Source organism: Myripristis murdjan, chromosome 2, assembly GCF_902150065.1.
Source record: "Myripristis murdjan chromosome 2, fMyrMur1.1, whole genome shotgun sequence".
NCBI lineage: Eukaryota > Metazoa > Chordata > Actinopteri > Holocentriformes > Holocentridae > Myripristis > Myripristis murdjan.
The window spans coordinates 10,075,037-10,101,927 of record NC_043981.1 but is presented as its reverse complement, the minus strand read 5'-3'; the positions used below and the strand labels follow the sequence as shown (position 1 = coordinate 10,101,927).

General features: G+C 43.1%; 1 protein-coding gene across 5 annotated transcripts; it reads left to right on the top strand.

Annotated features, from left to right (window-relative positions):
* On the top strand, positions 1-25,416 carry LOC115375448 (transmembrane protein 47-like). 5 transcript variants are annotated; one of them, XM_030074859.1, is made up of 4 exons: positions 1-251; positions 378-523; positions 21,034-21,174; positions 24,159-25,416. In XM_030074859.1, the coding sequence occupies exons 1-4, from the start codon at positions 247-249 to the stop codon at positions 24,335-24,337; spliced, it is 471 nt and encodes a 156-aa protein (XP_029930719.1). In that variant the 5' UTR covers positions 1-246; the 3' UTR covers positions 24,338-25,416. The 5 variants fall into 5 exon arrangements, 3 of the variants coding, with proteins under 3 accessions (XP_029930719.1, XP_029930702.1, XP_029930711.1); XM_030074842.1 differs by lacking the exon at positions 1-251 and adding an exon at positions 7,485-8,021 and having other exon boundaries at positions 382-523; XM_030074851.1 differs by lacking the exon at positions 1-251 and adding an exon at positions 7,482-8,021 and having other exon boundaries at positions 382-523.
* Positions 25,417-26,891: the final 1,475 nt, after the last annotated feature.

Genomic DNA, 26,891 nt, shown 5'->3' with positions numbered 1-26,891 from the left:
GGTGCTCATGGATGAGGCTTTTCCTAGAAGTGGTTTATTTAGCAGAGGCACATTGGTTTAGGACGGACTGAACATACAAATGGAGAGTCAAGACTTGGATTACACTGCATGAAGAGTTTGAGAGTTTTACATTTGAAGCAGACATTTTCTGCTTCTGACTTTTTGCTGCTGTTTGTCAAAGTCAACAATCAGTTTGATTCTAAAAGAAATGGCAGCAATTTGTGACCCATCCCCAGCGACGCTTTCATGAGGCATGCAGTTAAAGCTTTTATTTTCAGACATTCCTGACAACTCAGAGTATGGAAATTACAGAAAAAAACACACTTTTGCGGTGAAGTATAACTGTAATTTGTCCTCTTTTGGCTGGTATCTGACAGAATACAAGTGGTTCTGGATGTCCGGTGGGAGGACGGCTGTGCCATTTGGCAAAACTCCAGTCCATGTGGCTGCACAGCCACACGGGAACACCTCCTGTGGTGGGATCACCATCGTGACAAACACCTTCACTTCATCAGCTTGACAGGTTAGGACTCAGTCCCGTCTTTGTGTCTTTGAAAATATGAGGCCAAAACACCAAGCAAAACCTACTGGTACAGAAACATTAAACCAAGCTGTGCACTGTGGTGCTCAAGAAGCCATTTTGTTCTCTGTACATTATTTTACTTGCAAACAGTAAGTAAATTAATAATAAAAGGAGATTACTCTGATGAAACCGGTGTAGCTGAAGGCTTCATGACAGAGTGAACAGTGCAATCATCCGACAGGGACTGGTGATGACTGGCAGGTGTGTTGATTACGATGACTGACAGGTGTGCAGAGAGAGAGAGAGAGAGAGAGAGAGAGAGAGAGAGACACCTGATTGTTGGATTTGTCTGTCCCTGTAGGTTTGTTTCAATGTTTTCACTGGAGGAGAATGTTTAAAGTGTAACTAAACCCCAGATACAAATCTCTGTGAAGCCTGACCTCTAATGGTGAAAATTAGGGTGCCTGGTCTTTGGTGGCAGGTGATGTCACCACCTGTTGGCTGCATCACCTGCCACTGAATCCCAGGCACCATCCTTTTCACCTGTAAGGCTCATTTATGCTCATTGTTATATAAGGATACGGACGGAGCCTTCTGTCCACACTGTGCGTTCATTTCATCCGTATTTGTGCACGTTTTCAGAAAGATTATGGATCGGAATGAAACAGAGCAATGCCACTGGAAATCGGGGGGCGCAGCAACACACAAGGAAGAAATTTGTTAGAGAAATAGTAGAGAAAAGAATTCTCCATCCTCCTGTCACAACGTAGTTAATGACCTCCCAGAGACCTTTGACTCTACACTGCCCTCTAGTGGATTGCTTACCATCCATGTCAACATAAAAGACGCATGGAAGTAGTGAAAGTGATTGAAATGGATATATTTATTTTCGTATGTCAGGTTTCATAGATTTATATTTGGGATTTAGTCACTTTTTAATCAATATTACATGAGCATACGGTCAGTTTACAGACACAAAAGGTGGGTGTGAGAGGGTGAGCTACACAAAGAGCCACGAAACAGAGCCGAGTTCATGTTGACACACAATTAAGATTTAGTTTTAGGCTTTTTGACTCAAATGCGTTTTAGTTATTAGTGACCTTTATACATAGACTGCTCTACAGCCCTCATAGCTTCTTGCATTTCTCATCGAGCGTCTGTTATTATGACATTATGTTAAGCTGTTCTTGCAGACACACTCAGATTTAACTGTAGGAGAGTAAGAGAAAGGTCACTAGTTCAATAAAAATCCTTTTATGTGTAATTTATTTATCCAAAATACAAATATTCAATCTCAAATAAAAACAAATCCCAAAACAAAGACATGGCCTCGTTAGTTTACCTGAGTTGCAAACATCAAAAATAAAGCAGTGACACAGAAAAGCAGAACTGTTACTCTGTATAATTAAAACATGCATAACGCTTAGATATGTTTGTTTCAAACAGTAGGTCTGTTCTCCAAAACCTTTTCATCTTGTTTTATTTGCTGCGGAAAATGTCTGGATATTTGTCTTCTTTTTCCATTTATGACCTGAAAAAAAAGCGTCATTGACAATTTTTTGTCATCATTTTTACACAGGAGCAGAGCAACATTTGTACATTAACCAAATGTTTGTAATCTACTGGCATGCAAACTAAGCTGTCTGCAATTAATGATAAAGAAAATGGGAATAATGAAATCATTGGGGGTAGATTATGGATGGGATATTAGACCCAGACAGTGCTTAATTATTTAAAGTAGAAGATTAGTTACAATGGTCCAAGGTCTTGATTAACAAAAAGCAGAATATAATGAAACAAAGGACAGTGTGCTCAATCTCAAGTGGCGTCTCATTGTCTTTGATTAGTACTGAAGCCTGAGCTTGTTTGCTTTTCCATCAATTCTGTTTTTCATCATCACCATGTTAGCAACAAAATCAACATTTCAGCTGAAATAAACAGATATCAAAATTCCCACTGATTGGATGGAGGTCTGCTGTCATGGTGTGAGAAAACAGTTTCATCTGTTTATTTGCATTCATTAGTGTGCCCCTGTTTACAGAAATGGTGACACTTATTCCTTAAAATCACGAGCAAGTCATCAGCAACCCGTGGAAACATTTCACACTCTCTCCAGAACATAAATTACAAGAATTAAAAGGCAAGATGGGTTTCCCCCACAAAGCTTCTGCTTGGCACAAGGCTCGTGAAACATTTTCGAAGCATGGAAGAAAGTTCCAGAGGATTGTAGGGCACAGGCTTTATGTAGGACACAGACACAATGATCTGGTCCAGCTCCTTTTGTAGTTGAATTTACTCTCTCGTTTTCTCTCTCTGCCTTCCTTGACCTCCTGCACCCCCCGGTCTCAGCTCAGGAAGATGTGAATTGAGTGGACTTCTTCAGTGTAGGAGAGAAGGCTACTCTGGGAGTGAAAGAAAACTAACTAAACTCCTTCTATATCTTAATAAGACATTTAGTCTTCAAGGCTTTTTTCCAAAAAAGTGAAAAAATCTGGCAGAGATTACTTCAAAATCTGAGATAACTGAACACCTGGAGGGCATCAAGACCCATGCCAAGCTGTTGTTTTGTTGCTGGACTTCAATACCATCTTCAGCTTTCAGTCCCATCCCGCCTCATGTGATGAATTTGAAACTGTACAGTCAGTTTGGGGTTGTTGTGGACTGGATCTTGCACTTCTTCACAAATAGGACACAGAGGGTGAGCTTGAATAAGTCCTCCTCAGGAGTTCTCTAACAGGATCATAACAGGGCTGCATCCTCTTTTACTTACAACCTCTATAGAGATGAATGCCAGGGTTTCCGCTACATGTAATTGATCGTGGCGCACCGCCACGGCTAAATAAAAGCCGCCACGGCTTGGGAATGATGATTTTTTTTTTTTTCCGGGTGTTAACACAATTTAAAGTATATTGTATGAATGAAAATGACCCTACATACACACATAGCATATATTTGCGCACATATACTTACTATGATCAGAGTTTTAAATGATAAATTAAATATCACGACATGTTACACTACGCCGCAATTAATTTTATTTTGAAAACGCACCGGAGTTATCACCCACCTGCTTTGTGCTACTGCTGCGCGCTCAAGAGTGGAGGCGGTAAAAAGCAGAGGGAGAGAAAAGGGCGAGAGCAAGGTACCTAAGTAAGATTAAGTTTAATCCATTTTTTGTTCAAGCCTGTGAAAACGACCCTAATGTTATTAATGTTAACATTGCATTGCGACCGACAGTAGCGCTGGGCGATATGGACCAAAAGTCATATCCTAATATATTTTGGCTGAATATCGATTTAAGATATATATCCCGAATTTTTTTCCTTAAAGTGAGAGCAAATGTTCAGTCATAGTCAAAGCCAAATATGACATGACGGGGCTGGAGCTTTTTCGGATTGTGGATGGCTTGCGACTGGGGCTTCTGCAGTATCTGGGGGGCAGGAGCTGCTACAGGAACGTCCTCTGGCTCGGCCCTCTCACCTGCCGTGTCTCCACTGAGAGGGCTGAGTAGGAGGAAGGTTCCTGTAAAGTTACCGGGCGGTTGCGCGACCATGACCGGGGCATCAAAATGCGTGTTGTTAAAAAAGCCTGTTGTTAGCGTTAGCTAACGTTCCCTCAAGCAAACGTTAGCGTCCCTAAAAATGCCGACTAAAAAGTGTGTTGTTACTGTTAGCTAACGTTAGCTAGCACGTTAGCGTTAGCTTGGTAGTGTTGGCCGTGTTGCTAGGGACGCCTAGCGCCCGGCTTTGCTTTCTGTTGACACCACATCGCGCCGAGAGTAAATCCAATCAGCGCCAAGTAAAGCCCAAGCCCCACCCAGGTTTGGTTTTTCTCAATTTACCAAGTTCCACTCACTTTAAATTGTATTTATGTGAAGGTGAAGGCATGCTGCTCAGCATCAATGGGCCACCTCTGGCCGAGTTGAACTACAATAGAGCCTTAGAGCTCTTTTTCCAAAAAAAAAAGAAAGATGAAGTGCTCTCAGCCAGGCTGCACACTGTGCCAATAATACAGTCTTGCAATATGTAGCAATGTAAATAAAGTACATTCTAACACCCCCCCCCCACCCACACACCATAATGTCCCCGGGGGGGGGGGGGGGGGGGGGGGGGGGGGGTTCGTCCACCTCAGCACCACAGTTTCAAAAAATCCTGGGGGAAACCCTGAATGCCGAGGTCAGTTCAAGGACAGACATGAATTTTGCAGATGAATGCAGGATGATGAAGCACATCATGAGCCTGCTGTTGACTACTTCAAAAAATGGTGCAACAGTGTTTTTCTACAGCTCAGCATGGCAAAGACAAAAGAGCTGGTGATTGACTTTGAGCATCATTCACCTCCATCCCTTAGTGTCATTATTGAGGGCCAAGTAGTGGAGACTGTGGCCACCTACAAGTTCTTAGGCACCATGATAGACACTTACGGAGCCCTGTGCTTTTGGATTCATAATCTTGTGTCCTTGAAGTACAAGTCCATGCCCACAGTTTGGTAAACCATGCACTTGGGATTTCAAGGGCAATTTTTTGACAATGGATTTGTAATCCAGGGGCGCAGACTGTAACCGTGTGCACAGATTTCTGAACCGAGACAACAGATTTACACATGGGTCTTTTTTTTTTTTTTTTTCTCAGCTGACCCCAGGGGGGGACCAGGGACAATAAACTGACCTTTTGAGTGGAACACAGACATGTTGTGCAAGAAAGGTCAGCTACGATTTGACTGCCTCAGAAAACGGGCCAAGTTTCAGTTCGACAGGTCCCTGGCGCCTCGTTTTTACAAGTCTAACTCTGAGTCTATCGTCTGTCTAACGTTTTCCATCACCTCTTGGCACGGCTGTTTATCTCAGAAATCAAAGAATGCGCTTGCCAAAATAGTGAAGGCCAGTGAGAAGATCACAGGGATCCAGCACAGCAGCCAATCAGACAGCAGGTGGGCAGGCAGGCAGGGAGGCCAGGTCCATCTTGTCTGATGGTGACCATCACCTCCACCAGGAGTTTCAGTTCCTGCCTTCTGGCTTCTGCATAAGATGACCAGATGCCAGGACCACGAGATACAGAAAGTCCTTTGTACTCAAGACCACCACCTTCCTGAACTCTGGGACAAAGAGCCAACAAAGATGATTTGGGATTATTTTTTTTTTAATATTTTGAATCCTTTATCTCAATTATTTATTCCTTTTTAGTGGTCTGTGTATTTATTAGTGGTCTAACCGTAACTCTCTTCTTGTCATTGTTGTAGTCAGCCTGCAGTTTTGCTCAAAATTGTACGCAATAGTGTTCTCAGATGTACCATGTATGAAAGTACAAACTATTAAAAGTATGTGAGTATGTTTTGGTATAAATATGACTTTTTTATAGCTTTCATCATCTCTTTGCAGTGAGGAAGTCAAGATAAGGATTTATCCAGCTTCTTGACATTGTACATTTTGAAAGAATCAGAATGTACATTCCTCGGGAAATGTCATAAGGCTTAAATCAGCTCAACATCATTTGCACAACTCCACTGAGCTAATAAAGCCAGAGAGCCCCTATAAACCGCATCTGTCAGTTAATAAAGAAAGTAAATTTGAAAAATGGTGTGACTGCTCATTACTCTTCGACAGTGTGTCAATAAAGGAATGAAAGCAAAGTCACAAATTAAAAAAGTCTCTGGATTAAGTTGCTTATGTGATTAGGAAAGTAATTTAACATGATTACTTCACTTTCATAACAGCTTTTCTATCACACTCATAACGATCGCTGATTCTTCCATATATCGTGTTTAATTTAGTTTTCTCTTGTGGGAGGGACAGTCTCAATTCAGATCAAGAAATCAAGACAAATTTGGTATACTATAATAGAATAAACAACATAAATTTCACTCAGCTCAGCTTTCATTGGCTTTTAATGGGTTACCAGGATCAAAATCTTTTCTTTCATTTACTATCAAAAATAATAACAATAAAAGCAATACAATGCCTCTAAGTAAGCCCCTGCTGTTTGCCTGTATTGAAACATCATTTTGTAGATAAAAGAAAAAAGTTTCAGTTGGCCAAAGATTATGTTTATGCCTGAAAATAAAATGTGCCTCAATTAAAGATGCTATTAAGCCATTTATCAAAGTATAGGGTTATTTTTTTTTTTTAATCCACAACTCTAGGCTTTGAATCCCAGCTCTCTCCATCTCTCCTCGTCTTTCACTATTTGCCCCCCGCCCTTCCCCGCTCTATCTGTTTTCCTCCCCTCCCTCCTCCTCTTCCTCTCTCATCATCACTCATTATGGTCCCGATGCTGAGTAAACAAGGCCATCTCTCTCTCTCCATCAGTCTCTCCATCCCTCTTTTCTTTCCAGCTGAATAAATAGATGGATGGCTCTGCCTCCCGAAACCTGCTCACCTCTCCTTTCCTCCCTCCTCCCTCTCTTTCTCATCTCTCTTGCTCTTTCATTAGTATGCAGAGGAAACAATAATATTCCTTCATCTTCCTCCCAGCTTCTCGTAACCCCCTCTCGCTCTGTTTGTTCCTTCCGATTGTTGGGCTTCCCTGAAAACAAAAAACAAAATCTCCATCTTAAGTTATTTTTTACTTAAGTTAAAATCGTGAAAAACATATAGCCTAACTGGAGTCGTCTTTTTTTTAAATGCACATTAACAGTTTCTAAATCAGAGTTCGTTTTTTGATGGATTGATCGGACTCATTCTGTCCTGTTATCCTGAAACAGGACAGCATAACCACAAAAAAATAAGTATGCGAAAAAAATTGGAATTACCTCCACCGCTTGGCAAATATTTTACTTGTTTTTAAGAAAATAGTTTTAAAGACTGCAGTGCACAGTGCAAGAAAGGCATTTCTTGGAGGGTCCCTTATAGATCTCTCTCTCTCTCTCTCTCTCTCTCTCTCTCTCTCTCTCTCTCTCTCTCTCTCTCTCTCTCTCTCTCTCTCTCTCTCTCTCTCTCTCTCTCTCTCTCTCTCTCTGTCAGTAGGGTGTCTAGGACCCTGTGTAGTACCTGCTCCTTGCTCATTCCTCAGAGCCTTGACGTCAGCGCAGTAAAACGGCGGAGGTCTCCGGTGCGCGGCGGCAGAGGTGCCAAAGGCGCAGCGTCCAGCGCGCAGTGGCGGCGGCGGCTCCGATCTCTCCGCCAGACCCTCACTGAGCACACACACACACACATCGCGGCGGGACGGGATAGTCTAGCCTACATCCACACATACAAGCGACCGACCTACCGACCGACATCCTACCGGGTTTTGAACCGGACCTCTTCGCCTCGCCCTGCCCGGCCCGGCCGCCATGTCCTCTGCTGTCACCGAAACGGAGGAGGCGGCGCGCAGCTCCCCGCTAACGCCGCTGAAGCTGGTCGGGCTGGTGTGCGTCTTCCTGGCGCTCTGCCTGGACGTGGGAGCAGTGATGAGCCCGGCGTGGGTGACGGCCGACGACCAGTACTACCTGTCCCTGTGGGAGTCCTGCTGGAAACCGGCGAGCACCGACAACTGGCAGTGCAGCAGCACGCTGGACTCAGGTAGAGATGAAGGCAGAAGTTATTTATTATAAATGAATAATAATAACCGCGTCTCCTATCCCGTGCGCACTGGACGGGATAGGCAGCCTGTGTGTCGGAGCGTAGTTAGCCTCTCACTGTGTAGTTGTTTTTGTGTACAGGAGAACAATGAGCTGCTTATGAATGTCATTAGGGGGTGATGATGCTGATGACGGGGGGGATGCTTCCCTGTTTCCTCAGCATCAGACGGACATTCAGTGTCAACCGCACACAGCGTGCAGGAGAGGAGGATAATCTGTTGAATCTGAGCAAATATGCTGCATGGCTATTGTCCTGGCCAGTGTTGGGACGGTTTCCCACTGTATCCCCTCATCCATAACAAAGACCCATCATGGCAAGCAGTGACTTGTGGGAACCCCACACTGATTACAGCACAGAGGCTGAATTGTAGGTGGCATTGAGGTGAAGAGGCTTAAAGGTGTTTCACCAGTAGCACGTAGTTGAAATGAAATTGGACTCAAAATGAAACTTTTAACAAAAAGGACGTAATGCAATATTTGCCTAATTAAAATACTGAAAATTAAAATTGATTCAGCCCTGTTACCAATTTCATCCCATCTCGTTCCTCCTCTTCCCGCTGAGCTGACTGCAGCTGAAATTCTGAAAACTCCACCTTGTACTTAATAGTAAAGCTAATGTTAATGGACCTGCAAGTGCTACTTTATGGTTGACTGATCCCGGCCTGTGTGCCAATGCCTGATTTGAGGAGGAATGGAGGTGCATCAACAGTCAGGTGGTGAACTCCAGACAGCAATCACCGCGAGGCACAGAAACACCAACAAAGCATACATTAATTATAGTAATTAGGTATATTTATCTCTGTGTCTCTCTCTGTCCTTGATTTGCTCTCCTCAGTGTGCTCATACACTGCAGATATTTGTCACATAAAGTCACTGTGTGCACACTGATCTGCATCATTAGGCTGATGAACATTAAATGAACATAAGGCTATTTTACAGGAACATAAGGCCATTTTAGGGGGGGGGCTGATCTCAGATGTTGGACTGGTTTCCAGGGAAACAGAGTGCACAAGCCTCTGTCTAATTGAGGCAAATGTGGGTTTATTTACTACTGAGTGTGACACCAGGAGCCCACTGGTGCTAATTGCACATGGAGACATTAAAGGGAATCATTTAAAAAGGTCTTTAAGCTGTCAGTCCACTGCAGCGAAACCTGTCTGTCTGTCTATCTATCTGTCTATCTATCTATCTGTCTATCTATCTATCTGTCTATCTATCTGTCTATCTATCTATCTATCTGTCTATCTGTCTGTCTGTCTCTGTCACACACTCGTCTACCTGCAGAGTTGATGTGTGACCAATCCATAAGCTCTTGCTCCCCTCTCTGTGGGTGGGATAGGATTTTGTGTGTGTATGTGTGTGTGTGTGTGTGTGTGTGTGTGTGTGTGTGTGTGTGTGTGTGTGCAGAAGTGTGTGTGTGCAGAAGTGAGTGAGTTCCTGCCTGGCTGTGTGGATTTGTGAGTGTGTGTATGTTTGTGTGAGTGAGAAGGGGAGACTGAGTGGCTCAATGTATGTGGGTGTGTATTGTAATTGGTGTGTGGCGAGTGAGCGTGTGTGTGTGTGTATGTGTGTGTGTGTGTGTGTGTGTGCCAATAAGAGGCTATACCGCATTGAGCTGACCTATTTCTGGACAGTCTCCTCTGAAGCCCAGCTGAATATTTCATGTCACACTCTGATTTCTCTGTTGTTGCTTCTTCCCCACCTCTTCTCCTCAGGCATGGGCGGGTGCATACACACACACACACACACACACACACACACACACACAGATTCTCACACATACTTTGTGACCACCACTGCAATTTCTTTCTTTCTCTTTGTATTTTTCTCTCTTACGCACGCACGCACGCACACACACACACACACACACACATACACACACACACGTCCAGACTCCAGACCAGGACTGCCTAATTAGATGTCTTGGCAGGGCGGCTGAGAGACAGTGTGTCAGTATGTGTGTGTGCGCTCCTAACTCTCTCTCTCTCTCTCTCTCACACACACACACACACGTGCATACCCGCCTTAAAAAATAAATCACTCCCGGCTTGTGCCAACTCCCTTGGCTTGTTACGGTGCCCCAGACCGACCAAAGCTGCAGTTTCTTTTAATTCACTCCATCTTTTTCATTTACTGTGAGGATTTTCTGTCTAAAATAATGGGTTATTTAATTGATCCCTGCAGGGAAAACCTCTTTTCGCTTTCCCTCAGGTTAAGCTACAGAGCCGCTTCAGGCATTCTGTGTCTTGCTCAATGGCATTTCAGCAGGATGGACATTAGTCATCACTGCGGCTTGAACTGGCCAGGCTCACAAACAGGACTTAGTGCTGCGGCTGCTGTGCACGCCAAGTCTATCCAATTCACAAATGTCAATCACAGATGGAAAATTGAACGTAATAATAACGCGCTTCATGGTGTGCGAAACATGAGGCCGTCATAGTGATGTGAGCGTGCAGAGAGGTTGTTGTGAACACAATAACTCAAGAGCAATATGTGATAGAAACTCCACACTTTCACCAAAAGCAAATAAAAACATAATCAACATCTTCATCGACAGAAGATGTGTACATGATGGGTACAGTACCTGTGCATAGATGTTAAACTCCAGCTTTCTTAATTTGATGTATTTCCTGTTGAAATAGGTTATTGGGGTGGGGCTTCACATGTAGAGGTGTAAAAAAAAAAAAAAAAAAAAAAAAGTAAACTCATGGGAGACTGGTTAGGAAGAGAAAGGCAGTTTTATTTGATGGGAGGGGTGTGATAAGTTCAAAAATGTGATGTTTTTATTGTTTGACATTTTTGGCCACACCAACCGCTTAAAAAAACAGAACTGCATGATGTCACGACTGAACATACACCGTTTTCCAGAATGAATCAAAACTAATGGGATTTTGATATGAAAAAAATACTTTTGGCATCTGAGAGTTAAACAGATGCATGTTCTGACATCAAAAAAATACCTGAAAAAGTAATTTTTCCATTTCATTGCGAGTTACAGCAAATATAGCAAAATTGTACTTGAAATTGGTACATGTCGAATCTTTATTGTGTGGTTTCAGTTTGTGGTAGAGGGCTGCAAAACATGCATTTATTCATGTGGATAACATTGCAAATTGTTTCTATAAATTTATCTCGGGAATAGGCATCGGTGATGGATTCAATCAAAGCTGCTGTCACCAGTGACAACAAGCAAAGTGCAGTAATGTGTGCTGTCTTGCGTAATTGTGTAATAGCTCAGTCAGAGCAAAAATAAAGCACCTTTGTTTCCCACCATGCACAGTGAAGCTGCTAATTAAGTGGGCCGCAATGAGGAATGACACATAAATGAAGAAACTTGTATTTAGTGCAAAATAGAAACCTACAGGAACTGCCACAGGTAGTAACTCGAGTTATGCATCGTAACTCTGGTTCTGTGATCACAGACTAAGCCCTCTGCTGGGGTTTTGTTGGATTAACCATTCATAGTTACTTCATCACACTGCATGTGCTCAGCCAATCAGGGTGAGCCTATTCAACCTGATTTTCTGTGTGTGTAGCACCCTGCTTCTCATCTGATAATTTTTCTGCAGCTAATGGATCAGCAGGGTGACTTAGAGGGCTGATTGTAGATGTAGAGTTACAAAACGTAACTATTGTTCTGTATCACACACACTGTGCCCCTAAGCCTCATGAACACACCCCTGCTATTACACTGACATTATGACACAAGCTTGACAGACTGTCATTATCATGCCACTGGTCAGCCAAATGTGACTCACAGCCTCCCCTCACACTCTACACCGCAGGATGGAAGAGAATGGTTGTTTTTTTTTTTTTTTTACACCGGTTCAGCTAGGATAAACAACACTACGTCGCCTCCTGTATCCTTACATCACCGGCTCCTTTGTTTCTGCCCGGCAAGCTCACAGAGACTGAAAATTGGATTTTTACCAGCGTTTTTTGAACAGTTTTGCGAGAGCTCCAGCACCAGCCCGGGTATAAAAAAGGGCAAGAAGTTGCTGATGAGCCTGCAACACAAAGCGGCTGGCCTCACAGGCAGGCTGTGGGGTTTCCAGGTATCTCTCGGCAAAAGCTGGTGTGGATATTCCCTGCCTTCTGTCGCAGCGGGCAGCGAGACCGAAGATGAGGCCCGGAGAGACAGCTAATCAACCGCTGAAGTTTTTTGTTGAACAGCGTAGCAGCAGGACGCAGCCTGGGCGCAGACGGAGGAGGGGACACTTAATCAGCATCTTTCAGGCAAGACCTCGGTCACGCCGGCACTGGCAGGAGAGATTTATGACCGGGGCTGATGGGCCTCGCTGTCATCGCGCTCCAACGACGGCTCCGAGGAGTGGTGAACAAGATGCAGCACTGCCTGCGCTTTGATGAAGAAAGACAGACGTGAATGCGATCTGGCGGCTCCGCTCAGCTCTTGGAGCGGCAGACACAAGGCGTAGATGGCACTAACCAGCGTAAGCTCAGTGTTGTTTTTCAGGTGTTAAAGAGAAGTAGATGACAAGGATTTGAATACAAAGACCTGCTTATTTTCTCCCGCAATTGGAAAAAAGACACACTGACATCAGTGATGTGTGTCTAGAGTATTATGGGCGAGCAATCCCCATGTCTGTAATCTGAGTCCACAAAAACAAACAAAAAAAAATGGGAATAGATTCGTGTGGCGTGGGAGGACAGCTCTTTTCTATCCATCCCTGTTGGGAAAAGAGAAGCAGAGATCAGGAGAGGTGGAGAGCAAGGCTGTTAAGACATGCTTCGATTTTGTGTAAATATATAAAAGTGTGGGTTGCAGAGTTATAGGTTAAGAAATATGGAGGGTTACAAACATACAGGGAAGGCTACACTGTGGAGAAACTTCCACAGCGAGGCCCCGGCCAGCTTATGGGATTTAGTTTATGAGATCTATTCAGCTCCACGCAGAAATCCCGGCTTTGAATTTCCTTAAAGGCAGACATGAGGGGAAGCTCCACCTGTCAGACACACACACACACACTTTGTTCAAAGGTGTTTGAACCCTTAGAAGTAACAGTGAGCACCTGGAAGCCAACCTTCTCTCTTTCTCCTTTTATTCTCTCTCTCCATCCCTCCTTACCTTCCCCTGCCGGAGTCAAAAGCAGACCCTCACATGAATAAGTTGCTCCACACCTCCTCTCCTCTCCTCATTGATCCAACCCTCTCTCCTTCTCCTCTCCCCTTGGCTTCCCTCTCTCCAGTCCCTCTCCTCCACCTTTTGTCCTTTGCCTCCTCCTCTTCCCATCCCTCTCTTTTACTCACAACTCAGATTTCAGATGCTGATGCTTGCAATAGTTAAGTAAGCACATCTGTTTTTTGTCAGTTTCTTTTTTCCTGAAAAAAAAAAAACAACAACAACGACAACACAATGCCATTTACATAAATTAAAGCGAAAAGGCTGAGAAAAAAGACCCACTCTTGCTATCCATATGCGTGTCATTCACCTGACCTTGAAAGAATATTTTCTGGTGTCATCGTCGCATCTGATTACAGCCTCCACTGAAAAGAAATATTGCCGTACTTGCAGTTTGATGTTAATTTCATGTTTAGCCATACATTGCTTTTTTTGCGATATGCTCATTATGTAAATGAGGGAGCGGTAATGAAAAAAGGGCCGGGGGATGATGGGGTCTGCAGCACCAGGTTTCATGTTAATCGAGGCCACTTAACGCCAGGAATGACAGGTTTTTCAAATGCATATGATGTTTGTGCGTTAACTGCTGGTGTGAATGTCATGCCTTTATAAAGCTTTAAAACACCAGCTCGGTTAAAACACTGACATGAAATCAGAAGGAAATGTCAGCAAGCGAGTATCAGCAGATCTCAGCCTCGGTTCAGTATCAGTCCAAGACGTTTTATTGCCAGGATTTGGCTGACTGGGAAATTTGGGATTTTTGTTAGATTAATTAGATGACAACAGATTAGCAACAAAATTAACTAGGTGTTTTCTTTACAATTAATAATTTTTTGGCAAGCCTATCTGAAAAGCTAAGCCTGTTTTGCTTCTATATTTGTCTTGCAGTTTTTACAAAAAATCGTGTATTGGTAATGGTATCAGTATTGGCGAGCAGGGATGGGAAGATATCGGTATCAGCCTCAAAAAAAAAAAAAAAAAAAAATTGCTCCATCCCTAAAAATCAATGGCAACGTGTTACCAGATATGCTGTCCTCTCAATCTGGAGATACAGTATGACAGTGGGGCAGCTGTCAATTGAACAGATTCAAGGTGGGGTCACTTGTGGTTGTGCCTTATTTTGTCCCACACTCACCAAGCTTTGTTGTCACTGAAAATTGATAGTTTGTTTTTCATTGATTGGACCTAAAAAAAAAAAAACTTTTCCCCCCATCACTCTATCGATCACTCTGCCTTTCCTCTCCGTCCCTGTACCCTTAAATGAAATGTTGCCCCACTACCTCCCTGTTTTCTCTTCCTTCTCTACCTTCCTCTCCTTCTTGTTTGGCAACATGCACTCCCTCTCCTCCAGCCTCTCCTCCACTCCCATCTCCTCTTCTCCCCCAGGCCCTGTCGTTACAGTTCTCATTTTAATTGCTTCCTCTCCTCATTGCGCCTCCTTCCAACCTCCCTTCTCCCCGTCGCTCCCTCCCTTTTTCGCTGAGCTCAGTCCTGTCCCCCGTCACCCCTTTCACCTCCCCTCCTCGCTGCTCCCAACCCCTTCCCCTCCCCTCATTTGCTTTCCCCGCTCGCCCCTGTTTCTCCTAACTTGTACTCCACCTCCCTTCTCTCCACCCTTCCTCGTTCGTTCTCTCTCCGCTGTCATGCCTCTCCCGTCTCTCGTTTTCGTAGAGGGACAAGTCTTTCCACTTCTTCTTCGTTCTCTGTTTTCTCCCTGTCTCTTCTCGTCTCTCTCTCTCTCTCTCTCTCTCTCTCTCTCTCTCTCTCTCTCTCTCTCTCTCTCTCTCTCTCTCTCTCTCTGTCTCCACCCCTCCATCTCCCTCCATCTCTCCTCTCAGTGAGACAAGCCTCCAGAGACTCCTGTTCTATTTGCAGCGGCTGAATGAGGAGTGGGAAATAATGTGGCATTCAGCTCTGTGGTAACCACACAGGGGAAATAGATCGGAAACTACCCCTCCATACCTCCACCGGCACACACACAAACACACACACACACACACACACACACACCTTGCCGTCGCATGAGTTCATGAGCAGCCCTAGTGGGAATCAAACCCTTCACCCTGAGCAGGGTTAGTGCCTTGCTGCTACCTTTGTAGCTACACCAAGGTATCCAAACCTCCTCAGAAAGTCTCAAAACAGCATCGCCATTATTTAGTGCCTTAAAAATGTGTACATGTCTTTAATCCATTCTTATTTTTAACAGGTTTCTTTGCACTATCTGTCCACTGTTACAGTCATTTTCATGTTACCTGTTTTACTAAACACAGTTATTGAGCAGTTGTAAAAATAAAATTAATATGTGTCATTCATTATGTAAATTCAAAGCAATGATTGGTTGCCAGTTAATTTTAATGCCCATGCTGAACTCTCTGATATTGATAATGGCTGAGCTAAACTAATATAAAAGGAAATAAAGTAAGTTGATCTTTATGCCCCTAAAAATTAATTCCCTGTTGTCCTCTTTCAAAACTATTGTAAGCCATGTTTCATTTGGAAGTAGACTGGTTTTGCCATTTTTGCCCTTTATTTTGGTTTTCTGTTGTTCCGCTCCAGGTGAAAGATTTGTCAGGTTCTGAAACATGAGAATAGCCTGTGCGCGCACACTCTCTCTCTAACACACACAGACATATTCGTGCATATTGTTTAAAATCACATGAAGGAAGTATCTGTATGTACTCTTGGTTTGAAGTTCAAGTTCAGTACCGGAGCACCTAATCACCCTAAGAGAGTTCAAAGTGACTTTACAGTGAAGCAAAAGACAATTTTACTGTGGTAATCCTGTCACATGGCAAACAGTCACGTCATGGCAGTGTGTGACTGTGTGTGTGTGGGACAGAGAGAAAGCGGGGCGGGATCCCTTTGCAGCTGGTATGTACCATAGCCATAGAGTGTGTGTGCATGTGTGTGTGTGAGGAAAAGATTTGCAAAAGTCAAATTTGCCACAGAATATGTGAGAGATAAAGAAAGTGGGAGCTTTGCATAGTTTAAATCTAGCATAAGGTATGTGCAGATGTGTGTGAAAGAGAAAAGGGCAAAAAAAAAAAGAGATTTGCATCAGCTGAAGCTACCAAGTGTGTGTGTGATTGAGAGAGAGAGAGAGAGGGAGAGAGAGAGAGAGAGAGAGAGAAACTTGCAAGTCACTATAAGTATAATCTGAGTGAGACACACCATTACCAAGTTACATGTACCATAGTGAGTGTGAATGAGAAAATATTTCGTTCTCAAGTTAATTTTGCTTCCTGCTTATTCCCAGTGGCCGCTGACATTTTATTTTTTACTTCTCATTGGTTGTGCAAGTCATCCGTTGGGTCATGGTGACATTTGATTGGGCGCGGATGCTGGCGGTGAGAGGAGCCTGCTGGCAATAATTAAACCACCTCAGCCTCTCAAGAGCTCAACTTTAGCCCTGTATGTCCCTCCATCCGTCTCTCATCTGTTTTTCTGTTTCCACATTCCTCGTTGTTGCACACCGTCTTCCAATCCAGCCTCTCCTCCGCCGTCTCCAAATTCTCCAGAGAGAGTTGACACTGCAGCTGCAGGCCCTTAAATTTGAGCACGAGACAAAACTGGAACCTGTCACGCCAGCGTTCGAGAAAAGGTGTTGCCTCTCAAATACGCAACCAAGACAAGAGATTGCAATACTCATAGGTGTCCGTGGCTAAGTTTTTTTTTTTGTAACCAGCCTGTGCAAACTGTGATGCATGGACATAACAGCACTGGAACCAGCCAAACAAAACATTGTTAAGCAGGACTTATTTATATGACTACAACGCGGATAGCTTCTGAACTTCTGTGTAAAATGTTTAAGAAGCCTCTCCTGCACAAGCAGATGTTTGAATGGAAGTCAGTAGAAGACAAACATTAGCACCTTGAGCAAACTGTATTTCAATGGAGACAGTGAACGTGAACAAAAAATAACTTTTAGTGGCAGAGGGTCATTTATAGATGGTAACCCTAGATTTCACACCTCACTGTGTGTCTGGAACATTCTGTCGGCTACAAACTTTGGCGAGAGTTTCACCAATCTAGGATCACCATCTAGACCCGACCGGGACGGAGGTCAGACGAGGTTTTGCAGCAGTAGGGATTAGTTTTACAGCACTACCTTTGCTCAAACAAGGTTGCTGAATGCCGATAACAAGTGGTGGAAAAACGGTGAGGAATTCCAGCGGCGAAGAATCGCTGTGACAGCCTGAAAATGGTTCCCGCCGTCTTAGCCGGTTGTTAGTAGCCATTACGCTTTCTTCCATGCTTAAGAACCTAAGTGAGCACTCTCGCTGTGCATCAGGCTGTCTCTGGGTAAGCGTGATGAAATATCCGCCTTCACTTCCGATATCAGCCTCAGGCGCACGGATTATTAGGCTGTCATTTGTCAACGTGTGGAGCCATGTGTCTGTCTGAGAGACAACTGCATTCACTGCAAAAAGAAAAACAAAAAAAACTACACTGTAACAAATCATATAGTCACATATTGAGTTTTAAAATCTTGTTTTTCTTCAACCAAGTGTAAAAAAAAAATGCCGGTGGAGTGAGATAATTCCCTTGTTTCCAATGCAGTTTCCATGTTTTTTTCAATTCAATTAAATATAAATCAGTTGAAACAAGGCAGAATAAGACAGATCAGCCCACTAATATCATGAAAATGACAACTGAGTCAAGAATCAAGTTGATTAGCGTTGGATACAAGTTGGAAAGCAGATTTTTTTTTTTTTTTTTACGTTTTTTGAAGAAAGACAAGATTTTTATAGTCAATATGACACTAAATGACTTGTTAGGGCAACATTTTGGTTAAGTCTGATGTGCAGCTGCGCCTGAGGAATGGCCACACTGCAAAAACTCAAAATCTTACCAAGAATATTTGTCTTATTTCAAGTCAAAATGTCTTATTTCTAGTCAAAATATCTCGTTAAACTTAAAATAAGACATGATCACCTCAGAAGTAACTTGTTTTTTAGACAATTTTCACTTGTTTCAAGTGAAAATTCAGTTGAAACAAGTGAAAATTTGCTTGTTTTATTGGCAAAATTTTGGCAGTGGAAAAAGTGAAAATTCATTTGAAACAAGTGAAAATTAGCCTGAAACAAGTGAAAATTGTCTAAAAACAAGTTATTTCTTAGGTGATCATGTCTTATTTTAAGTGTAATGAGATATTTTGACTAGAAATAAGACATTTTGACTTGAAATAAGACAAACATTCTTGGTAAGATTTTGAGTTTTTGCAGTGCATGAATTGATGAAGCTGAGGTCCAAAGCTCAACCCTTTTAAACTTTTCTGATAAACTTTATTTGTGATATTGTCATGTACTGCCATTGTGTACTCAAGATCTCATTATACAATAAAATACATGTTTTTTTTTGTTTTTTTGATGTAGTGCCACAGATGCTCATATACACCATATATCACTATTGCCTAGTTAGTGTCAAGTTGCATCTGCTTTCTTTCACTCAGTGCCGCTTGCAAAATACACAAAGCAAACGGAAGAGAAAAAAAAAATAAAAGAACAGACAGGGAACAAAACGCAGGTGGTGACTGTAATCACTTGAACAAACAGATACAAATATGTGCACACACAGATCAAACGCTGTCGAAGGCTAAAGAACAGAAATAAGGCTTTCACATAGGAATACCTAGTTGCCAGGAAACATTTGAATAGAGCTTGGATGGGCTGTTGCAGCAGAGTGGGAGCACTGCCTATCTACACTGGCCAGAAAATTGCCTCCTGTTTCACCATCCTAATCACCAGCATCACTCAAACTTGGGGGATACAAGCCTCCCGTAAGATATCTGAGACCTAACATCGCTCAGATAGAGAATAAACAAGGATTTTTCTTGCTGCTCATTTGTAATTTGTAGCGCAGATGAAGATCGCACCATACATCTCTCTCTCTCTCCCCCCCTCTGTCTCTTTCTTTCCCTCCTCTGGCCATTGTTCCCTCTCCCCTCTCTCATCTTTAATTTCTTATTTCCATCTCTACCGCCCTCTCTCTATCCCTCTATAAATCTCTCCCTCACCTCCTCCTCTGTCTTTATCTCCCTCTTCCACAAACCATCTTTCATATCCTTTTATTTCCCCGGCAGCGTGTTTGTGTATCGGGCATATTTACACACCGTGGCTGACTTAAATAGCCGTAAAATAAAAAATAAATGAGCTTCAATGGCCCCACACTGCAGACACTGAAAGTCACTTTTTCGAGCTTGATGTTTGACTTGTTTGGTGTTTTATCCCAAAGTTCGAGGGTTTGAAGTTTCGGTGCCCTCCGGGAGGACGAACATGTTTTTGTAATATACCACCTCTGGTGTTAAAATGTGCCCGGTGTTAGCAGCGTGGCAGAGAAATAGTTTTTTTTTTTTTTTTTTTTGCGGCGGCTACATGAGCAGGGGGCCACTCTGACAGCATCACGTCTGATCGCAGTGTGGAGGCAGACAGGTGGAATAAAAGGTTAGAGAAATGGTCAAATGTCTTTTCTCCCTCTGCGGCCACACGAATTAGACAAGAAAGTGTGTGTGTGTGTGTGTGCATGTGTGTGTGCGTGTGTGTGTGTGTGTGTGTGTCCAGCAGTCCAGGAGCAGCGGGAAAGGAAGAGGAGGCATAACAGCAGCTGAAAACTCATGTGGCTAGAGTATGACATGATGTATGGCATACTCTGTGTGTGTGTGTGTGTGTGTGTGTGTGTGTGTGTGTGTGTGTCGCCACCCTGCTTTCTATATATAAATGCGGCCGGATTTTTGATAAGATGCCAGCAAAGCTTTTTAGCTGGGGCTTTTTGTCAGCTCAGGTATACTAAGTGCTCTCCCTCTCTCTCTCTCTTTCTCTCTCTCTCTCTCTCTCTCTCCTCATCATCTCATTCTCTCCTCCCTCTCTCGCCCTCTCCACCTCCTCCTCCTCTCTTCCTCGTGCCATTTCTTTTCACGCTGCCCTCTCTCTGTCCTTGTAACATTATGCTGGTGCCTCTTCACTTGCTTGCTTGTTCTCCTCTCTTCCTCTTCTTCTTCTCCTCTTTTTTTTTTTTTGAAATCGGCCGTCACCCTCTCAGTCGCTTGTTGTTTCCTTGGCCCCAGCCCTCTCTCTCTGGCCTTTTATTCCCCACGGTGTTATTTCCACTCTTTCCTCCCGGCTTCTTTTAGTTGTTTAGTTGGTTCCTTGCCTCGTGATTTGTATTCATTTGTTTCATCTGCCCTGATTCCTCCCCTTCTTTGCTCTCTTCATTCTTTCATTCACTCCTTTCCTTCCTTCCATCCCCCTCCTGTCTCCTCGTTTCCATTCATCTTTTATTCTTCTTTCCTCTCCATTCCTTCCATCTTTCATGCTTTTCTTACTTCTGTTGTCTTCATCTTTGTCCTCCTTACCCTCCCCACCCTCATTCATTCCTTCCATCCTTCCTCCCTTCCCTGTTTCCTTCAGCCTCTCTCAGGCTCCCCCACGCTTCGCTCAGCTTGGAGTCTTTTCTCTTCAATCAATAGACTTGACACTGATAAAGCTGAGAAAATAAAAGATGAAATAAAAAAATAATAATTCTCTTGTTGCTTCCTCTCTCTCTCTCTCTCTCTCTTTCTCCACCTCCTCCCATTTCCAAGGTCTTGAGCTTTTCTTTTTCAGCTCTTAATCGCTGTATTGCATTTATTCATGAATGTTCCCTAAATGCTACTTCATACTCTTTTATGCAAGAACTTTTGCTTTCTGGACACTCACTCTCTCTCTCCTTCCTCCCTCATCCCCCTCTCTTCCCCTTTTTGTCCCTTGTCCCCCCCGTTCTCCTTCTCCTCCCCCTTTCCTCCTTCTGTCTCCTCCTTTCTGCCCTCCTTGTCCAGACTGGCAGGTTGCTACGCTGGCCCTGTTGCTAGGGGGTGGAGCCTTGGTGTTGATGTCATTCCTGGTCGCTCTAGTTGCCGTGTGCATCGGCACGAGACGGCGATTCTACGCGCCTGTTGCCATCATGCTCTTCGCTGCAGGTACACACACACACACACACACACACACACACACACATACAGATGCACAGTGTGGTGTATTCAAACTAAATACACTGATACATACACATACACACACACACACACAAACTCAGATGCAGTGCAAACACACCGGAAACTGACTTCATGTCATGCATGGTAATCCCTATACACTTATTATAAAGGCATACAAACGCTGAAATACATATAAATATGCATGTAATATGCGTAGAATCAAATACAGCGATGTCAGAAAGTGCACACACACACACACACACAAACAGACTATTTCTGTCTTCCTCAAACTCATTTAGAGAAAATACTATTTTTATGACTCGGCCCAGCAGGGTTGGAGCGAAGTGTCATGCCTGTCCGTCTAATTTCCCCAGCCAGCGCCGCTCTCAAATTGGACAACTGTCAACTTTCCACGTTTTCCCATTTTCACTGCGTGGAATAATTGGAAAATTTCATTTTTTTTTTAGCCATGAAATGTTTCATTTGGCAATGCTGGATGTGCTCCCAGCTGTCGGACGCTTTTTTCTCAATCATCCTGCCCAAACCACAGAAGTGAGATGCAACACTCATCTTACCTTAAAGGGATAGTTCAGACATTTAAGGAGCTTATGTTATTGCTCATGAACTGGGAGTCCTTTTTATTATTGAAAATACATTTAACAGTTTCCAGGCATGTAAAAGAGTGGGAAATGCATAATAACACTCTTTGTTAGGAGTGGATAGACATTTGACTGCTCAGTCACCTTAGAATCACAGTTATTTTGAATATAATACAAATGCTGAAGAATAATGTTTTCTTGCTTCAGTTACAGAGTGATGAGACCTAGTTTTGCTCAGTCACTAGCACACATACTGAACATCTTCTCAAATATTAAAAAAATAAAGTTCTGGCAAAATTTTGAAATGGAATGTGCATTGGAGCCCTACTTTAATTTGAAAACTTTATGAAAAAAGCACAATTTAATTGCATTTACCATATCTTGCCACCCTAACCCATCCATAAAGCTGTTGGGAAGTGGGGTCATTTTTCAGTATTATTGATTTGAAATCAGGCAAGTGTGCCATAACTGCGACGCTCAGGAACCCAGGTGCACTAAACTTTAGAGACTCCGACATCAGAAGGACAAAATGTACCCTTTTGATTGAAAGATTAAATATTCAAACTACATAATTCATGGATCGTTTTAAAGCTATGACAGATCAGAAACCCGTGAAGATCAAAAACACACTTGCTCCCACATTGTGCCAATTTGGTGCTATGTCGGGTCACAAACGCCAACAACTTCTTCCTCGGATATCTTAAAAACCCAAACACTGAGGCAAGGGCTTTTTGGATGCACTAAAAAGGGACTCTCAGTGAATGATAAATCAGATACAGGCCTGTTAACAACCAGCTATCCCTTTAAGGTTGTTTTTCCACACCATCTGTGTTAATATTAGCATGTCTTTTGGATATTATGCATTCTACGTTTTTTTTTTTTTTTTCTTGTCTTTTAGGAAAGTGCCAGGGCTTGTTTATGTTCCCACAAGATGAATTCCCTTTGAAGAAATAGCGATTGATGTGTTCTCCTTTGTTCTACTGCCATCCACAGCCCCCCTTACTTAACCATCTATCTCCCTGTCCAGCCGCCCCCCGCCCCCTCTTTCCTTGCCTCCGTCCTCCTTTCACCCTCTATAATCCTTATGTTCCTTCTGAAACTCTTCCCGTCTCTTGCCTCCTCCTCTCACTTCGCCCCTTACCTCATCTTAACTCATTAGTTTATCTCCCACTGCTCTATTCGGCACACGTTCGTCTCTACTTTACCCCCCCTCGTCCTTTCCAGCACTTCCTACCCATCCCCTCTCCTTCCCCTTAATCCTCAGCCTTCCCACATTTACCTTCTCATCCTACCAGTTGCGACATCTCCACCCCTCCATCCTCCCATCTATTCTTGGATGTCTTCTTTTTCTCCTTCATCATCGTCTTTCATTCCCTGCGTCTCATCAGCTTTGATTTATTTTATTTATCTGTGCTAAATGAACTACGCCCAACTAAATGACACCCCCTCTGGGCGTGCCGCTTGGTTCCCGACCCAGTCAATGTTCATTTCTGCTGTTTTTCTAATATATGCGGAATAAACTTTTTTTTTTTGGGGTAGCAGCTGCTACAAAAAGTGTCAAAAAAGTAAGTGTGACCAAACACCATGAACCAAGGACTCATTAAATTTCACAGGAGGTTGACTTTACATCAGAAAAAGTTTGCTCCAAGTGCACTTTTTGGATTCAATAATTAATAATCCAAACAAAAGAATTTATTGACCCATTTTGTACTCTAGCATTTTAAAGCTCCGAGCGGAAAGATCGCCCAAGATGTGCCTGTTATTCCACGCTGGGTCACATATTTATCCTAGAGCTGTTGTTTTGGAAATGAGAGTTTGCCCTCAGTGTCTAATTTATAACCCCTCCCACTCTTCCTGTTGTCCTCCAGGCATGCATCATGGTCTGCTACCCCTAATAATTATAGATTATGGAATGACTACAGAAAGTATACTTGTTGTTTGGCTAGAGTTTTAGAAATGAGCTTTTTAGCCCTATAGTCATTGATTTTGTGATTTATAACTTCTCTTCTCCCTCATCTAGTCGTCCCCTAAGTCTATTAAAGGAATGCTTTGCCCAGAAGCTGTATAATTTGTATCAGTTACTCACCCCAAGTTGTCTTGAATATTTGAAGAAAAAAAAACATTTGAATCATATGCCTCACAGAGAATGAAGGTTCCAGGAACAGTAGCCATTTTTTGTTAGAGTGGAGTTGATTGACTTTGACAAGCATATAAAAAACATCTGTTTCAAAATCTCAAACTCTACATGACACAAAATACTGTGTATAGTATTTGGGTGAAATTTCCTTTTTATTGATGACTGCCCTGTAGCTTTTGCTTTTAGAAACGATCACTTGCCGTCTACCATATTTACCATCTGGACTTCTCTTCCAGTTGTCCTCCAGGCGTGCAGCTTGGTCCTCTACCCCATCAAGTTCATCGAGAGCATCAACCTGAGGATCTACCATGAGTTCAACTGGGGCTACGGCCTGGCCTGGGGCGGGACCATCTTCTCCTTCGGGGGCGGCATCCTCTACTGCCTCAACCCCAAGAACTACGAGGACTACTACTAGCTCAGCTTCAACACCAACAGCCCTACTACAGCCACAAGATACGTCCTGGGACAGGTGTTCAAGGGGTGAAGTGAGGGTTGGGGGAGGGTTGAGAGAGTGGGGCTTTGTCTTATTGCCTCAATTTACCCCAAGAACTGAGAGGACTACTTCTTCTAGCTCAGTTTTGCACCAACTGGGACATGAACCAATGACACTGCTCTGACCTTGGTAGGGCTTGGAAGTTGCTGGATCAATTTTCTTTAGTTTTTGGCCTCAATCCCCAGAACTCTTTGCGCTCCAACGTGTATGGCTGTTGTTGTACCATCTGGCAAGCTCATGGGGATCTGAACCGACGACCCCAAAGGTCACAGACTGCGTCCTGGATCGAGCGGGTGGGTGAGTTAGCCAGAAGTGGAGGGGCTAGGTTACTGGTTCAGTGAAGACTTTTGAAGATTACTGCTAGTTTTTTTTTTCTTGCTGGACAGTCAGGAGGGATTTGAACCAGCAACCCCGCGGTAACAAAGCTGGAAAGGGCCTGGGTGGAAAGAAACAGAGGTTTAGGGTTATACTGCTGCCTCAGTCCCAAAACTATGAACTAAACTGCAAAGACTTCTGCTTAATTACTCACTACTGACTACCTAACATAATGACTAACTGAGTTATGAGCCTGGATGGGACGTGTGGGAGGCTTTTACAGCATGTGCACGCACACACACATGCACACACGGGCACGCCGACGCTCAGCTCGACCACGACATGAATTTTATTTGAGTGCACTGCATCATCTGCATCATCATCAAAGCATCGGGCAAGACTCCAGACATCTCAGAAAAAAAAAAAATGAAATTCCCAGTGTCCCGCTCCACTTAAATTTCAAATGCATCGCCATCACCATCACTTTGCTAAGAGTTCTAGGATTTTTTTTTTTTTTTTCTCTCTCAGAGTCCTTTTCAGCTCTTGAACTTGTGGAAGGATGTGGAGGAGGATCAGATCGCTCGGGGATGTGAATCTTCAGCAGTGCTCTGCAACTTTTGCAAAGACAGAATGGGTTGGGTTGGGTTGGGGGGGGGGTAAAAAAAAAAAAAAAAAAAAAAAAAAAAGGACATTCACTCAATATGCTGTTATCGACCAACTTGTCTGTTACTGTGGCAACCCGCAGGGTGTGCACATGCGGCTGTCATGATTGATTAGCCGTAGTCGGAGGTGTGAGATGGGACTGTGCTCGTTTGCCTTGGAGGGTCTGCTGTGTTTCGATTCCCTTATTGAGCCAAGTTTGTCTGCACAGCGAGGTTCAGAGCATCCTGTCACCTCTGGTCCAGCTCTTCTGCTTCCTGTTTTTGGAGGCCGTGTTCACTGTATTCACCACCCAGTCCCACACACACTGCTTCTATAAATGGCCAGGTTTACATGCACATCAAACGTGATTATAATGTGAGGAGGCAATAATGATTGTGCACTCAGTCAAAAAAAGCATATGTGGAGTACTATGATTTTATTTATGATTAAAAAAACACTTGCAGCCTTTGCACTTACCCAATTGGCAACTTGAGGTTTTGCAGCAAGTTTCCAGTTGCTCCAGCAATTAAGTGTTTAAATATGTGAATTAAAAACCCAATTAGTGATCTAAACATTTACACAACAGGGTTCGTTGGCCAAAATTAAAAATAAACACATTAATTAATAAGCAAATGAAGATGTATGTAAATGAGCCAATAACTAGATTGCACTTGCCTAATTTATAGTGGGCATATTGCCCAGTAATAGAGGCTACAATAGCCTGATATAATTTTGACTTTCCTGGAATGTTTTCTTGTCTGTCATCATAACTGCTGTTCCTTCCTCTCGGCATGCAAATTCCTGATGAAGTTTGGGATACTATACATAGAGCTCCGGAGCGGTGTGAGGGTTCATTAAGTGTGGATTAAGTTTGCTCTCCTTGGGGCATTTTCAGACATGAGATGGTCTTTCACACTTACTCAGTGGTGCATGAACGCACGAGTGTGAGTCAGCACATTTTTGAGTGTTTTGAGACAGAGTTTACAGTATTTTTTGAGTGTTGCAAGACACGATTATCATGCATTTTTCAAGGCGGGCATTCAATTTGTTGTTTTTGCACAGGTAGAGGAAACAACTCTGTTTTTTGACTTAAAGGACCATCCCAGTGATTCTGCATGTTTAGCGTAACAGCTACAAAATGTTTACACTTCACATTCCTGCTTATCTTCTCCTAAAGCAAGCAGTTGATTTTTGAACTGTGATAGCATTTTTTTTCTACGTTTTATCCAGCTGTTGGTTTCCATTCATTCCTCTACGATGTGAAAATCAACTTTCAGAGACTTCAGACTTTCTTCACCGGTACTCCATCACCGTAATAAAGTCCACATTAGTTTTACTAAAAGCAGCAGTGCTGTTGTTTTTTTGATGACTTGAAATTGGGCATCTTCTCATTTGAAAATGGAGGGATTTTGATTATATGTTGTGAAATCTTTAGTACCCCTGTATTATTTGCAAAATGGTTTGTTGCAATGTAAAATGTGGCTAAATTGTAGAAAATGGGTCAAACATTTACAATCAC